This window comes from Nematolebias whitei, chromosome 7 (assembly GCF_014905685.2).
Source record: "Nematolebias whitei isolate Nwh7 chromosome 7, NemWhi1, whole genome shotgun sequence".
NCBI lineage: Eukaryota > Metazoa > Chordata > Actinopteri > Cyprinodontiformes > Rivulidae > Nematolebias > Nematolebias whitei.
This window is the reverse complement of record NC_056504.1, coordinates 46,606,065-46,623,383: the sequence shown is the minus strand read 5'-3', so window position 1 is coordinate 46,623,383 and position 17,319 is coordinate 46,606,065. Positions and strand designations below refer to the sequence as shown.

The 17,319-nt window shown below is 39.5% G+C and overlaps 2 protein-coding genes across 2 annotated transcripts in view; both read left to right on the top strand.

The window, feature by feature from the left end:
* cpne1 (copine I) overlaps positions 1–11,585 on the top strand; it is a 29,417-nt gene extending 17,832 nt beyond the window's left edge. The window contains exons 2-16 of the mRNA XM_037678973.1: positions 3,043–3,171; positions 3,276–3,455; positions 4,377–4,451; positions 4,566–4,637; positions 5,001–5,084; positions 5,359–5,448; positions 5,523–5,621; positions 5,714–5,800; positions 6,122–6,181; positions 6,358–6,491; positions 8,583–8,637; positions 8,796–8,850; positions 10,266–10,399; positions 10,466–10,702; positions 10,871–11,585. Of these exons, the coding sequence (XP_037534901.1) occupies positions 3,043–3,171; positions 3,276–3,455; positions 4,377–4,451; positions 4,566–4,637; positions 5,001–5,084; positions 5,359–5,448; positions 5,523–5,621; positions 5,714–5,800; positions 6,122–6,181; positions 6,358–6,491; positions 8,583–8,637; positions 8,796–8,850; positions 10,266–10,399; positions 10,466–10,702; positions 10,871–10,984 (1,605 nt within the window). The 3' untranslated portion in view covers positions 10,985–11,585. The remainder of the gene's footprint in view (positions 1–3,042; positions 3,172–3,275; positions 3,456–4,376; positions 4,452–4,565; positions 4,638–5,000; positions 5,085–5,358; positions 5,449–5,522; positions 5,622–5,713; positions 5,801–6,121; positions 6,182–6,357; positions 6,492–8,582; positions 8,638–8,795; positions 8,851–10,265; positions 10,400–10,465; positions 10,703–10,870) is intronic.
* A 5,027-nt stretch (positions 11,586–16,612) lies between these two features.
* fer1l4 (fer-1 like family member 4) overlaps positions 16,613–17,319 on the top strand; it is a 37,982-nt gene continuing 37,275 nt past the window's right edge. Inside the window, exon 1 of the mRNA XM_037678970.1 lies at positions 16,613–16,691. Within this exon, the coding sequence (XP_037534898.1) occupies positions 16,613–16,691 (79 nt within the window). The remainder of the gene's footprint in view (positions 16,692–17,319) is intronic.

The following is a 17,319-nucleotide window of genomic DNA, read 5'->3' as shown; positions in this document are numbered from 1 at the left end:
ATATATATATATATATACATATATACATATATGAATATATATATATAATGTGCATATATATATATATATATATATATATATATATACATATATACATATATGAATATATATATATATACATACATATATACATATATATATACATATATAACCACTGCTGAGAACCAAATCTCCCCTGAAGGACAATAAAACTCTGACTTGAACCTGGTGGTTGGTCTGTAGCATTTTACAATTTATTATGAGCAGGTGTTGATTCCAAACATGACTGATTGTGTATTCGTTAAATTTACAAGCACTATAAGAAATAATGTGTTATCGTCATTTTATGTTTCTATACAATGATGAAATTAGTTATCTGCATTGGCCAGCACATGTAAGAATCACCCAGGTGGAGCAGTGGGCAGCTTTGTAAGCACCCGGGGAGCAGTTAGGGATCAGGTGTCTTGCTAAAGGACACCATGACATGTGGGCATGGCAGGGAGTTCGACTTGCGACTTTCTGGTCCCATGTTGGCTGCCCTACCACTGCACCACAGCTCCCCCTAAGTGATGTTACATGACATCCTATAAGGATCACATGTCTCCCCCCCCCCTCCTTTCTTTGATTAGGATTGTACTTTAGTTATTGATTTTTTGGATGTGTTGTACAAAATGGTTTGTTACAAAAGAAGAATAAAAAAGAAAATGTAGGGAAACTTTATTTAGTTCTTTCTCTGCTATTCATTATTTGTTATTAATGTTTATATTTCATTAGACTTAGATTATTGGCATTTTATTAAAAACTTTCCATTTAGAGTTGTATATTTTGTGTGTTTGTACTTTTTTTTTTTTTTGCATTAGAAACCAAAAGATGTTTATATATTTTAAAAATGCTGTTAATTTTTTTAGGATTGAAAGGACAGTTTTGCTGTTTTATTTTATTTTAATATTCTTTGGCCTTCTCCTTTTTTGTGTGTAATTTGCATCATAGCTTTTGTTAATCAGTGAATGCTTTTGGCACTGCTGCACCGTATCTGTGAATTTGTATAATGCGTGCACACTCCATACTGAATGCAGAAACAGCGTGTTGATGAAAGGTTATAGGTTCCACTGACGTTGTGTGTCTTGGCTCTTTTTTGCGTATTTGCAGCTTAACTGAAAATTATATTTTTCTTTCAATTCTAATAATGGTTGACAGCGTGATGAAGTCAATAGTTACTGTACTGTACACCCATTTGTACTGGAACGGCTTGCACAAACCTAATGCTGCAATTCCTGGAGTTCTTTTATTGTGAAAGAATAGGGGCCTTGCCGCAGAGCGTGACTGACATCCTTATTGTCCAATCAGATCACCCGTTCTTGTAACGTATTGACCAATCAGAGAGTCGCTTCTCTGCCCGCCTCTGCTCTATATTAGCTTAGTACTCCCTGCTAGCTAAAGCGACTGAACCGGCGAACTGAGGTAAAATGTAACTTTCTTTTACAATTACGGGGAAAAAAACAGTTCTCCCTTGTGACTATTTTAAATAAAAGCTTTGTTATATCGATCAGGTAACGTGCAGTGCTATCTGTAAGCTGTCGGTAGTTTTTTTTTTGTTTTTCCGGAGTGAATGTGGGAGTGGTTGTTATCCGTTCGGTGTTAGCTCTTCAGGTTTGGTGAAGAAAAGTGCTCTCATGAGGTGATTCAGAAAACTTATACTGGCATAACTCGGTTTGTGTGTATGAATGGGTGTGCTTTTTTTATATATAAACACCTGAACTGCATGTGGTTTGGCCTGTGTGTCTGTCCTTGTCTGGAGAAAGTTATGGAGTGAATCAGATAAAGACGTTGGAGGACCTGTTTTACAAGTAAAGCTAAATTAATGTTATCTGATGAAACTGTCACGAGGAGACATGGATGAGGTAAATGTGCAAAAGCAAGATAAATTCACTTCAGTTATTAATATAGCGCCCAAATCACAACAAAGTTGTCTCAGGCACTGAACAGGAACATTCACATGTATAGAAAAAACTATTAAAAGTTTTTTTTTTTATCTAAGGAAACCAGCAGACAAGTTGAATCTTCACTTTGTCGCGGTCTCCCATCCTGAGCAAGCACAATGGCAACAGTGGAAAGGAAAAACTCCCTTTTTAAAAGGACGAAACCTCCAGCAGAACCAGGCTCAGGACAAGCGTCCTGCTTTGACCGGCTGGTTTGAGAAGACGGGAAGGAGAGACGAGCAAACGCCGACTGGCAGGTCCAGATGTAGCTGCAGGTGTACCTGAAAGACAAAAACACATGGAAAAACAAAAACAATTACAAAACAGGGAGAGCAGAGTAAATAAACACAGGAGCGTAGTGAAGAAATGTGGTCAGTTTGTCCTCCAGCATAACTAAGGGATACCTCAGGAAACCCCAAGCTAACCCTAACTATAGGATTTAGCAAAAAGGAAAGTCTTAAACCTAGATGAGAAAGAAGTGGGGGGGAAAATGCTACCGCCTTGACTTCAGATCTTCAGGAAAAGTCATAAAATGTTTTATGAACTTCACGAGTGACAGTGAACTGCAACATGAATTGTTTTAGTGCTAAACCGTGTTTAAAAGTTATAATTTAGATTAGGTTCAGTCAAGCTGAAACGCTTTAATGTCTTTTATTGTCTATCTCTAAAGTGCTGCTGCTGCTTTTGGAGACATCTGAAAGTCTAGGTTTATTGCCAAATATACCAGTATACATATATTTTATTTTAAGCAACTGACATTTTTTTTCAGATTATACAGATTGGTTTCTACATAATAACAGTATTGTAATTACATGTTTGTGCCTTTTTTTTAAATGATGTTGCAATGGCATTAAACTGAAGATGTTGCCAGTTTGTCCGTGCATTTATTGCAAATGAGCATTTCAGATACATGTGAGATGTATAACCTGTAAATGATCCATTTTACAGTTGTTTATTTTACTGTGATTTGATTGTTTTAGAAATTGAATAGTATTTCTGTTTTATTAGAGGTTCAGGCTTGTAAGCCATTCTTATAATTTAATGTACCTTCTGATCTGATGAGTGATCTCTGTGCTCCATTCAGATGGCGGACTGTGTCTCTAAGGTGGAGCTGACCGTTTCCTGCGCTAACCTGCTGGATAAAGATGTTGGATCGTTGTCAGATCCTCTTTGTGTTCTGCTGCAGAGCTCAGGAGGAGACAAATGGACAGAGGTAACATCCCATCATCACTAGTTTTGATTTATTTAAGCTGCATGTCTGTGTGAGCTAAATGAAACCCACCCCACCCGTCTCGCCTCTTCCTGTCTCTGTGCCAGCTGGCTCGCACTGAGCGTGTGAAGAACTGCTCCAATCCATCGTTCAGTCAGCGCCTCAGGCTGGATTATCACTTTGAGTCGGTTCAGAATCTGAAGCTGGGGATCTACGACATTGATAACTCCTCCTCTGATCTCAGCGATGATGACTACCTGGGAGGGGCGGAGCTAACACTGGGACAGGTACACACCTAACATGACCGGGTTTGAAAGGAGACTACACGAGCAAGACTTGTTGCCCATCACCATGAAATGTGGGCAACTGTGTTGTCGCCTCAGTCTCTGGGAATTTCTGCTTGTTAGCAAAACCAGCAGATGGATTTTAATGAAACTTTCAGAAAGTAAAAAAAAAATCATTGCATCTACATCTGGTTGTTTTGGAGTTATTCTAATTCATGTTTGCTGCCGCAGCTAATTGGCCATAGCAAAACAAAAAATAGCTAAAACTTAATCATTATACAGATATAAAGTTATAATTTGATGCAGCCAAGTCATCCCTAACTCATCCACAAGCTCTGATTTGATCATCCAAGACCTTTGTTTCAAACTTTGGCCTGCAGGTTGGCGAGCAACACGATTTCCAAAAATAAGTTTGTTTGTTTTTATTCTTAAAAAAGGGTTAATATTCCCAACTGCAGACCTCGCATCATTATTTGTTGTCAAGTCAACACTAATTTTGAAGTCATCCTGTGAGTCTTAATCCCCCACTTTGGTTTATATTAGAGTATAAAAAAAAGTGTTTGTAGAGAACGTTTTGGTGCACTAAATTAGAAAATTTGGGGTCTTACATTTACAAATTATTACATAAATCACTGAAGTGTTTGTTTTTTTTGTTGACTATTAATATCTAAAGTTTTGTAGTTTGATGAATCAGAGATTTTGTGGAGCCCCTTGAAATCTCCTGTGGAACTCTAGCTCCCCCTGCAGGCCAGATGGACTCATGACCACAAGTTATGTTTTTATGGGGGTGCTTAGAAAATTAAAAATAGGCATGGAGGAGTTCATTTCGTGACTGAAGGCAGAATCGGAGCCATGCTGCAGGTTTGAGCTTTCCTTCTGTCGTAAACTCAACTGAATGTGTTGTTTCCTGTTTTTGTGTTTCAGATAGTTTCTAGTAAAACTGTTACCAGACCTCTCCAGCTCAAGAAGAACAAGCCAGCAGGGAAAGGAACCATCACAGTATGTCCATTTAATACAGACAACCATTCTGTATGGCTGTCTCTATAGAGAAACCTTGATAAAGTGATGTCATTTAGTGACATTAAAGTATTAATATAATGTTTTCATCTTTAGGTCACTGCAGAGGAGATAAAGGACAACAGAGCCATTGTGTTGGAGCTGGACGCTAAGAAGCTTGACAAAAAGGTAACGAGGCCTTCAGTGTTGTGTGTTCTTTTATTATCTCACCTTTTGGTCAACATCTTTTCTACATCTTCAACTCTTTACAACTGGTGCACTGAAATGTTTGATTTTTTTTATTCTTAAGGCTTAGTTTTCCATTTTTATACATGACATAAACTTGAATACAGATACTGTGTAATTTTTTTAAACAAGATCTCTTTCTCTTTTTTTATGCTTGCCAATATTTATTTTTTCTCAATTCTTAATTTTGTTGTTGTTTTCATTTGAGCTCATTTTAGTTCAAACCCTAATAGCCTCTGTGCTCTGTAAGGATTGCTGCATTCCGTTTTGCAAAAGTTGATCAAAATTATTATTATTTTTGTCCAGGATACATTTGGAAAGTCTGATCCATTCCTGGAGATTTTCAAACAAGGAGATGACGGGAAATGGCAGCTGGTCCACAGAACTGAAGTAAACGCACACTTTTTTTTAGTCACACAATTATTCAAGCCTCTAGAACCACAATTTCCATCATTTCAAATAATTTTACATATAATATGTTTCTAAACTGAAGATGCTAAGAACCATATAAACATAATGACAATAGGCGTTTGCATTTCTCCCAGTACAAGTTATTTCTTACTGTTTTGAACTGGGTAAAAGTTTCTCTTTGAGCTCATCAGCTGTTCACTCAAACTGAATTTAAAGACAGCCTGTGTCAGCTCTGCTCATGATTTGTGTGCAGGTGGTGAAGAACAACCTGAACCCCACCTGGAAGAAGTTCTCTGTTCCTCTGCAGACGTTCTGCTCCTGCGACCTTGAAAAACCCTTGAAGGTTCCTCCAATCAACATCCAGCTTCTCCCCTAACAATCAGCTCTTCATCTGTTATAAAACCCCTCTTTCTGCAGGTGGATTGTTCTGATTACGACAGCGATGGATCTCACGATTTGATTGGTTCTTTTACAACAAAAGTCTCAGAGTTGCAGAAAGCTGGGAGCGGCTCACCGGTGAGTGACTGAAAATAAAATGTATAAAAAGTTATTTCTCATTGCTGGTCAGAGGTGGTTTAGCTGTGTGCGTTTTTTTTTTTTTTTTCTAGGTGGAATTTGACTGTGTCCACCCTGAAAAACAGAAGAAGAAGAAAGGCTACAAGAACTCTGGTGTCGTTTCTGTGAAGAGCTGTACGGTAAAAAGTTTACAGTGTGGACTTTTTGTTTGGAAACTGTTGGATTTAAAAGTATAAATGAATGTCAGGTTAAACATATTCAAACTTTTCAAGAGACTTGGAAACCTGCAGATGCTTTACCTGTTTTAATAATAAAAGGTTGTTGGCGTTAAACAGCTGTGTATGGAATTTACACCTAATTAAAAGCAACTAAAACCTTCTTATTTTGGCATCTAATATTTAGCAGCTCACGCTTGAAGAATTTCTTTCGATCATTGAAATCTTGCACTTTCTTTCTTCCGACGTAAATCTTTCCTGACTGATTCATGTGTTTGCGTGCAGCTGGTGGCTCAGTACAGTTTCCTGGACTATGTGATGGGCGGCTGCCAGATCAACTTCACTGTAAGTTCACATCAGCTGACGCACACACTCACATCCTGAATTGTTAATTTTTCACGTACAGAAGCAACTGTGTCTGATACGTGGATATATTTTAGTTACTACTTCTAACATTATAACTACAGTTAAAAGTTTCACAGATTATTAATGGCTGAATTAACAATCTTTGAATGCGTTAGGTTGGTATTGACTTCACCGGCTCAAACGGTGACCCTCGCTCACCCAACTCTCTCCACTACATGAGCCCTGATGGGCTGAACCAGTACCTGTCTGCTCTGTGGTCTGTGGGTCAGGTGATCCAGGATTATGACACGTTAGTAGTACACATCACAACACTACACCCAAACGGCTTTGTACACTCAGAACTCAACATCATCGTGACAAACTCCTGCGTCGCAATTTGTTTCCTTATTTTCCCCTCAAACATACGTTACAACTCCATAAACAAGAAACAACTTTATTTTAAACTATGTTTCCAGACCAAATTCTCTAATCTGTATTATGGCTTTATTTATAATCTACAGGTGGTTCCCAAAGTTGAGGTAGAGACTATTATGAGCCACAAAACATTGAGTTTAGGGTCTGGAGATAATTTGACAAAAAAAAAAATACTGGTTAATTATATTTGTTTACCGTATTTGTTATTAAAACTTAAATGAGCTATTAGGAAAAAATAGTATCTTTTTGTCATTTTAACCCTTGTTTTACAGTAGTCCCTCGTTTATCGCGGGGGATTCTTACCCTGAAGCCCCTCGATAAATGAAAAACCGTGAAGTAGGAATAGTAGTACAAGTTGTAAGTACCGTAGTAGTTTATTTTAGTATTTATATATATATTGATGTATTTAAACACTTCCCACACTTGCAATATTCTAAACAATGTTTCTAAACTCTAGAGCTCTAAAAGAGCACAGAATGTTATAATTTCAGCTCCATGCCTCGTCCGCTTTTTGCCACCTGCAAGCGTTCTTGGCCACGCCCACTTCTCAGCTCTGCACGGAAAACAGCATCCATCATCCATCAATCAACCAATTGTGTGCCATGCCCAATCTTATTTTGAAAAACCGCAATAGAGCGAGGGACTACTGTAACAGTACGTAGAACCGGTCCCTTTTTTCAGAACCCTTTTCTCTAGAGAGGCCACACTGAGATGGTTTGGACATGTCCAGAGGAGGGACAGTGGGTATATTGGTAGAAGGATGTTAGAAATGCAGCTACAGGAAAAAGACTAAGAGGAGATTTATGGATGCAGTTAGAGAGGACGTGGAGGTAGTTGGAGTGAGGACAGAGTGAGATGGAGGAGGACGACTTGTTGTGGCGCCCCCTGAAAAGGGAACAGCCGTAAGATAAAGAAGACTTTGTTTGGGCTCACATGTTTCTGCTGCTGTTATCTTGTGGGCTGAGAAGTTACACCACTAAAGTGGTTCCAGTGCTGGTTTAGAGCCAGCGCTCAAGCAACATCCAGGTTTTTACTGCACCTTGTTAAATACAGGAGCTGGCTGCGGGCCACTGGACCCGGAAACCACCTCCAGCCCACGTCTTTCCCCCCCAGCTCGAATCTCCCTCAGAAGTGGCAACTCTCATTATTAATAAATCAAGGAAACGTCAATTAAGTTTTATCAATTATATTAAAATCAAGGCAGGAAAAAGTTACAATTTACAGCGCTGGACTCTCCAGTCTGTGATGCGTTCACAGACCCGGAAGAGCCCCGATGTCTCGTGTCATTACTCATTTATAGGGTCCTGGACTCCTCCTTCGCAGAAGGGGAGCTCAACCTGTCAGTGTATGAGGGGGCGTGACTAAGTGTGATCTTAATGGATCTTATGTGGTTCTGATGTGTTAGGAAATATGAGACGGTGCTTCAAAAGCCTTTCTACGTGATGTGGCAAGCAGATTAAACTCTGTTCCTTGACTGATATTGAAAACTCTCTTAGAGCTGCTGGTCCAGTTTAACCCAGTCAGAACCGAGTCATAATTTCATTATAATCCCGTCTGAGCAGATCAAAACCATAGGACCAGTCTAGATAAGAAATATCCAACAACCTCTTCAGCCAGGTTCTGGGATGGTGCCAGCAGCAGTTCAACTTCAGAACCAGCTCTGAACATTTCCTTCCAGCCAGAAAGCCTCTCCAGAGTTTTATTTGGACACGGTAAATGGAGCCCGACTAATACAGTTTCTACAGTTCTGTTTTCATCAGATTAAATCTGTCCACCTTTAACCTCTAGTTGAAGTAACTGGGCATGTTGGTCGAGTGAAACACTTCCTGTTTGCATAAATTCAATATTAATGTCTTGGTATAGTCACTTGTTAACCAGCTCATGTAATTTTTATTTAAAATTTTGTATGTTTTAAAAATTAATTACGTGATATTGACAGCTGTTGTGTTTTTTTTTTATTTTTCAGTGATAAACTCTTCCCAGCCTTTGGATTCGGAGCCAAACTCCCTCCTGACTTTCAGGTCGGCGTTTTAACGGACCAGCTCCGTTAGCTAGCTTTACTTGAACAGATTTAAACATTTTAGAGTAAAAACCTTAATGTATAATTATATATTTATTAACTTTATTGTTTAGTAAGTAATGTTTGGTTTGCATTTTAAACATTTTGTTTGTTCTACAGGCGGCACATCATGAGTTTGCCCTCAACTTCAATCCTTCTAGTCCCTACTGCCAAGGTGTGTATACACACACACACGGCGCACGTGCGCGCGCGTTTATATTTCAATTATTAGCAAATTATAATGACTTCCATTCATTTAATTTGTAACTCTAAAATCTTATTTTATTATCTGCCTAAACTCAATCCACATTTTATTCTAAACCAAACATCTAACGATGTCACACCATATTAGGACTGGTCTTTGTTCCTCATTAAAACTTCTTCTGCCAAAAAAATGAAAATAAAAAAGCTTTAAAAATGTAAAAATAAAAAAACAGGTACTCAGACACGCATAGAGATTATAAATGTGTGTTTTGCTTTTTTAGCTGGTTTATTGGAAGCAACTTTAGATAATTTTGTAAGTTTATTCTTATTACAATAAACTAAAATATAAAAACTTATTTAATGGTTTTTACTTTATTTTCTAATCACAGTTTTAGATTTTTGAGAAATTTGTATGATCTAAAACTGTATTCAAATTATCTATTTTACCAATATTTTATGGTCAGATTGTATTTATGAGATCATAAAACTAGGCCTGTCGCGACAAGCAATAAATCAATTAATCGCTTGAGAAATGAAAATTATCAACATTTTCATTTATCAGCTTTATCGTTTCTTCGAATCTCACTTTCTACTGAAGACACCGGATGACAAAGCTCAACTCCGGTGGCCTTCACTGATGACCCACCCCCCGCTTTCTCTTTAAAAGCCCGCTTTAACCATCCAAAATCACGTTCTTGGATCATTAAAAGCAGCTAAGCTACGAGCTAAGCTAACAGACTGACCTCGTTTGGGGAAAAACCTCCATCTTGTCAAAGCTCCAAAATTCACGGTTGAAATCCGTGCCTTCGTGTAAAAAGTTGTTTTTCTCTGCAAAAACAAGCTGAGAACTTGTTTACTGATTTTTTTTTTTTAACTTAAAGCTTTGTGTGAAAAATGCTATGCTAAAGAGCTCAAACCACACCAAGCGTCCGCCATTTTGAGAACCGAAAAAAAGGAAGGAGAGACAGCCCATGTCATGTCAAGGGGCCTCCCTCCTGTTTTTCTTAAAGAGACATGCAGCTCGCTCCCTCACTATCCATCCTTCGGTTCAAACAGTCCTATACTGCCATCCTGTGGTCAAGAAAAGGTACTACACACAACAAATTAACCAACATTTCTTCTTAAATTTGACAATAATTACTAATTATTGTCAAATTTCAAACAATATTATCATTTATCGCAATAATTTCTGAGACAATTAATCGCCCAGCAGAGTTTATTGTGACAGGCCTACATAAATTTTTTTGTATTTTTAATAAAACTAATTGCACCAGAATTGAACAGATCATGCCGAAACAGATGATTTAACTTGGTGACTGCTCTGTCCTTATTTTTAATCTCAGTTTTTTATTAGCTCCGATAAAAACAGAACATTTTGTGTCTCAGGCATTCAGGGGATTGTTGAAGCCTACAGGATGGTTTTGCCTCAGATCAGACTCTCTGGACCCACAAACTTCTCCCCCATCATTAACCACGTTGCTTCCTTCGCCCTCGGCGCCAGCCAGGCCAACACAGCCTCTGTGAGAACACACACACACCGGACACACACAAATGTTCAGATTCTGATTTACTTTTCCTTTCTGCAGCAATACTTTGTCCTCCTCATCCTCACTGACGGCGAGATCACAGACTTGGATCAGACTCGGGACGCTATAGTTCGAGCGTCGAGGCTGCCCTTGTCGATCATTATCATTGGGGTGGGGCCAGCTGATTTTAAGGCCATGGAGCTTCTGGATGGAGACGATGGCGTGCTCAGGTCCACCGTGGGAGAAGCCGTTTCCAGAGACATCGTCCAGTTCGTTCCGTTCAGAAATTTCAAAGATGTAAGACTTTTTGCTCTTATTATTATTTAGACTTTTAAAGAAAGGAAGCGGGTGGAGCGTTGCTTCAGAAGTCATACAGATACATTAATTATTCTGTATTTATTACTTAGTTTAAAGGTTCCAAACAGCGGTGTTGTGTTAACTTCGTATGTGTCTCCCTCTGTCCAGGCTCCCATGACGGCTCTGGCTCAGGCTGTCCTCGCTGAGGTCCCCAACCAGGTGGTGTCCTACTTCAAAATGAGAGGCCTCGACCCGCTGAAACAAGCTGCTCCCAAATCCTAAACACTGTACTCATGGTGTTAAACCCCACATTCCCCAAATCCACCTATAAAACTGCTGCCCCCACACCCACCTGTCATATTCCAAACCCTTTGGGGCTCAGCAAGAATCTGCATGATGCGCAAACCAATCAGAAAAGACCACTTGGCACTTCCCAATAATCATGCCAAAACTGAATATCGCTTCTTTTTTCCAAGTTTTATGACCACTTCATTTTCACAGTTTTGCTCTTGAGCTGTTGAATCATAGATTTAGACTTTGCTGCTTCGAAACTATGCAAATCACATTTGTTAGCGGTTTGTAATCAACGCAGAGACACACACGCTTATTTTGGCTCCACATTCCAGTTCAGTAAGGTTGTCGTAGTATCTGAATGAAACTGGTTCTAGCTGTTCTTCTAGTACAGGGGTCCCCAAGCACCAGGACATGGACCAGTACCAGGCTGTGGATCATTTGATACTGGGCTGCATAGAAAGGAGAAAAGTTTCATTTTGAAATATTTTTCCATTTCCTTTAGTCTGCATGGTATTTTCAAGGACTCAAAGTTCTTTGTCATTTGCATGGCATGTGGTACATGAGGTGGAACGAAATTGTGCACACAGGGTCCGAGTTACATCCAACAATAGCAAAAATATAAAAGAAACGGTAAATAAGGATCTAAGATATAAACTAAGATACACGCTAAATGAACGCCAAACGGTACGCTGAAAGATTAAGATATACGCCAGTCACTAATAGTTCAAAACAATTCACCAAACAGCAGCAGTACGATTCTCATAGGTTCGGTTTGGCTATAATTTACACGTTTAATGTGGGCACTGACATAAACTAAATTAACATAAACTGGGATTTATTTAAAGCATGCAACAAAAATACAGAAACAAGGCGCCAAAAGTGAAAAAGAAATAAATTTACAGCAGCATGGTCTTATTGGCAGAGTAGTTGTGATGACGGTGAAGTTCTCTAATTAGCAACATGGTCCAGTTAGCAACATGATACTGACTCATATTGACTAGGTTAGTTTTCTTTTCATTCACCGGTAAACTCTTAAACTAAATTTAACAACTTTAGCAGAAATGAGTTTTAAAAAAATATATAGCTGGAGAGCTTCTTTGAAAAAGGGAACAGATCTGATGAAGAGATAGCAGAAGGCTCAACAACTGCCACCAAAATAAAATGAGTCCTACGGGTTCATCACATCAGTCAGGTGTGTCAAACACTCACACCTGGTATCCATCGAAGCCCTGAAACCTTCAAAACTGCTTCACCACATGGAAACTGATCCCCCGCCATTAAAAGACGAGCTTTGAGTTTTTAAAAGTAAAGTAGAAATGTTACAATGAAGTTCAGAAACTGCTGCTGAAATCCGCCATTTCATTAAATGTCTGCACTGAGTTCATAGTGGCTAACTGCAGTAATACTCAGAATCAGCTCTATTGTCATTGCACCGAAGCACAACAAAATTACGTTTCAGTACAGCCCGTCCAAGTAAAACTTAAACAGATATGGGGAGACGGCGGTGTCTGAGGCCGCGGCCCCGTGGGAGGCGCTGCCTTTTTCGTTTAGATAGGAAAAGAGAAACACGGGGGAAGGGGAGGTATTTAAAAAAACATCTCGCACTGTGTCCTAGATGGGACATGGTGTGAAAGTTGCAAAAACAAACACACACAAAAAAACAACAGCACAGAAACGACAACATACTGATGACATATGCATGAGGAAGGCCGACGAAGGCGGTGAATTTGTCCGTGCACACTGCCATATAGTTCCATAGTCCTGATAAGAGATGGTAGTATCTATCAGCCGGCTCAGCTCTGACACAGGTCCACAGATGTTCTCAGGAAGGGAGCAGGTAGCAGAGCTTCTTGTTCACAAAACATCCAGGAGAGTTTGAGATAGTTGGCCAATTCAAGGCCGATACGGGGGAGCCAGATTCAGATAACAGTTATTTTGGGTCAGAACCACTCCGCTTGATTTCTGTCAGCCACATAGTTGCACTGGTACGTCTCAACGGCGACTCCAATCAGCCAGATTTTGTGGTCAACACTGCTGGGCCGAGAATAAGAAGTTGTATTAAATAAAAAACAAAATAAAAGTGAAACTCATGACCTCCCCTCACATTCACATCCCTGCTGCTGGTCCGTGGTGCCAAAAACGTTGGGGAGCCCTGGTCTAGTAGACATTAGTGGAACAGCAAACGAAGGTTCCCTCCATGGCAGGTCGTTCTCATTCCTTTTTGTACCAGCTGTGTGTGGTTCTGATTAGCTTTAATGATTCGGTGCCAATACTTTGCACTTTTCTTACACATAAAATGCTGGAAAAACTATGAAATGTACTCGCTTTCCTCGAAGCCTTATAAACTTTACTGTTGCCTTACTTTATGTTGGGCTGCAGCTGTTCTGTTGCTCCTCAGCCACTTTGTCTTGAATGGTTAATTTCTTCTATTACCGGTTTTTATTCTACCGTCTCGGCTCACGGCGCAGAGCTGACGAGCCACTTTTCACCCTTAGTCAGTATTGCGTTCAGGTCAACCAGCTCATCAGGTTTTTACCATTTTTACTTTGAATTAATCGACTGCAGTGTTGCATTCAGGTGTTACTGTGTCGTCTGAGCTCAACAGTCCAGACCGTGACGACTGTGGTTAAATTTAGGACACGCATCACAAATAGACAGAAAATTTTGAGACTCATTGAGAGTTCCACTTGATAATACGTCGTCAAATAAATCAGAAATTGCACCAAGTTTTAGTTTTTATCATCTCATTGTGGGTCCTCTTTAAACTGGAATGACCTGAACACTTAAATAAATGTCAAATGTGTCAAAACTCATGTTTATAAAGCCACATTTATGTAATGAAACCGCACTGCTGCCCACAGGACGTTAGCCACTTTAAATCACTTCTAATCGTTTATTTTGTGCCTTTTTCATGTTGCAAATTTAAAGAAGAGGAATGCAGAAAAAGCTTCTTTAACGTTGCCACAATGACTCTTTTTTTTTAAACAGTCTGGACTTTTCTTTAGCTGTTCAGTTTATGTTTGTTTTAGTTTACAGCAGAGATTGTCTTGTTTGGGAAGAGTTTTAAGTATTTTTGCTAAAAGACCCCACATTCACCGTTTGTACTTTTTTAAGACGTGAGATGGTTCTGAGAATGATTATTGTCAAAGCCTGGATTGCCTTATTTTATCTGTTTCCACACAATTTCCATACAAAACCACATCATCTATTCCTGACCGCTTTGAATTAAAGATGAGTTGTTGCTTTTTTAATTGAACAAAACCAGTTCAGTGGACCTTTAAGTTGAGATATTTCCATGTATTTCTGCCAAACTGCAGTATATCGTTTGTTCATTGTTGCCATGATCCTCGTTGCTTTTAAACCTCGACTTGAAGCAAAATCTTGTATTTTTTTACACAATTTGGGAGCCTCATATGTTAAGAATGACCCCTTTTGAAAAAACAATAAATCGACCCTTTGAATCCCAACAAGTGTTTGTATTCCTTTATTTGTACAAGCTGTATTTTCACTGCAGCTCCACGTGACGCACGCTCTAACCTCGTTTTCTGCGGGTTGGAAGTAGAAACGTTTGGGAATGTTTGTGTTCAGATGTTTACAGCATCGTGCGAATTATTACATACTGAACTAATTGGCCAGTTTATCGTTTAACATGATGATTATAAAGCGACCTTTGGAAAAATAATTGATGTTTAATGAGCAGAGCTGCTACTGTTTCAAGTATAAATCCTTTTTTTTTTTTTTTTTTTTGCCAACTTGTTTTGTTCTTTTGCCGCTAGTCTTTTTGGCTCAAACCGTCCTCGGAGCTCAGCTGAGAAAAATAAATTCAACCAGAAATGTTAGAACAGATCGGCAGCATTTTCCAAGCCTTGTTTACAAGAGTCAACTAGAGAAACTGGATTTTCTGTGAAGCCGAATGACGACTAAAATTAGCTGAAGAACACAAAGTTTGTTTTCTCAGTCATCCAGGTATATAACAACAAAAAAGGTTGAATCATGTCATCTGGACTTCGTTTTTTTCTTAAAAAGAAACGTTTCGCCCCTCATCCAAGAGGCTTCGTCAGTCTGAGGCCTAGCCTCAGACTGACGAAACTGAGACTGAGAAAACAAACTTTGTGTTTTTGAAACCATTAGTGAAAAGGCCAGACTTCAGGGGTATCTGAGGCAGGCTTGAAACACAAGAGTCAGGGTGGCTTCTGGGTAATACCAGATGGCTAGGCCTCAGACTGACGAAGCCTCTTGGATGAGGGGCGAAACGTTTCTTTTTAACAAAAAAACGAAGTCCAGATGACATGATTCAACCTTTTTAGCTGAAGAAGCTAAAACTGAGTTGTTAATGCAAACAGCAGAACACTGGCTAAAACAAATCACTACTTTTAGCTGATGGTGTACAATACGAAACAAAAACAAACACCATGGAGGACTGTTTCTAATAAGAATCTGCTGCTTTTGGTTTTAAACTTTAATCCATCCATCCATTTTCTTTTCCCGCTTATTCCATTTCGGGTCACGAGGGTCGCCGGTGCCCATGTCCAGCAATCACTGTGCGAGGGGCGGGGTACACCCTGGACGGGTCGCAAGTCCATCACAGGGACACACAGAGACAAACGAGACAAACAACCATTCACTCTCACTCACACCTAGGGACAATTTAGAGTTATCAATCAGCCTAACATGCATGTTTTTGGTCTGTGGGAGGAAACCGGAGTACCCGGAGAAAACCCACGCATGCACGGAGAGAACATGCAAACTCCACCCAGAAAGGCCCCTGGACTGGGGTTTGAACCAGGGACCTGCTCACTGAGAGGCAGCAGCTCTACCAGTTGCGCCACCGTGCTGCCTAAACTTTAATCATTTTATATTTTTATACATCATAAACAGACATTTATTTAAAAAAAAAAAACAGCAGCTTTTGATTTAAATGTTTACTACATTATTGTAGATGATCAGAATAAAGAAGTGGTGGTGCAGAGGTTAGAGAAGATGGGCTTGTGATTGGAAGGTTGCTTGTTCAACTCCCGTGACCAACAACATTAAAGGAAAAGGTGAAGCACCCACACCTGCCTCCACCCTCAGTTTCCTCACTCTGGGCCCTTGAGCAAGGCCCTTAACCCCCACCATCTGCTCCCCTGGGTGCCCTAGATGGCAGCTCTGCTCCACACAGAGGGCCGTGGTGGCTCGGTGGTTGGTCGCGTCAGGAAGGGCATCCGGCCTAAAAACCAAGTCTTCGTGCGACCCCTGAAGAAGGGAGCAGCCGAAAGAAGAAAAAACTAGACCGTCAGAAAGAGGTAAGACCGAACAAAAAAAGAGATATATTGACATTACTGTTGCAAAGGTTTTAAATAAATCGATTTAGTGAATGCATAAGTTTATGATTAGCTGTATAGTTTTAATTTATAACTGGGAAAAGATTTAAGTTACATGTTTTGTGGCGGCCTCGTGTTTTTTTTTTACTAAAGAGGAAACTAGTTGAGCAACTATTTGCTTTATCAAACATTAGAAAGACCTGCCCAACGGCACACTTCAACAAGCCCACACGTACAGTTTCACAGAGAGACAGGGATTTCTACCTGCTCAAGCTTCAGTCATGTAGACGGGGGAGCGGAGACAGTGTCCATCATGTCCATCAGTGTGGATCTGAAGAGGATCTCCAACCTGCCGGGGCGATCGGACAGGAAGGTTGAACTCTCCTTCAGAGGTAAACTCTACAAACACACCTGGCTGAGCGCCTCATTAATTTTCTTCCCAGTCAAGTACCTGTTTGCTGTTTCTCTAAGGGACGGAAAGCCTTTCCTCAAAGTTTCAAAAGCAAATCTTGACAAAACTTTGTCTTTAGTCAGTTGTTGGAGAGCTGAGGAAACAGTTGTATAACACCAAAGTCCTCAGTTCTTATACAACTACTGAAAAAACAAACAAAAATAAGCCTTTAAGATGTCAAACTTGGAGATTTATCAAATAAGTTTATTAAGCTACAGATGTTAAAGATGCCATGTTTGTTCTCATCAAGAGGAAAAAACAAAACAACAACCTGGGCTGATTTTCTCCAAAATACAGTTCATCATGTTTCTCTTGTAAATGAGTCCCCGAGGCTCAATGGGATTAATCTGTATAAATAAAGATTGAATGAATGTTTAATTTGGCTAAACAGGAAGTGCTCCGTGGGATCCCCTCAGCTGATTTTTAGGCTGCATTTTATTTGTCTGATGTAAAAACAAAACTTTAGTTACATTGTAAAAAAACAACTTCATTACAAAAAGGAAGCCTCGATGAAATAAGTCACTTTTAAAAAGTGACCCAACAGTAAAATAAATACTTAAATAATGCTC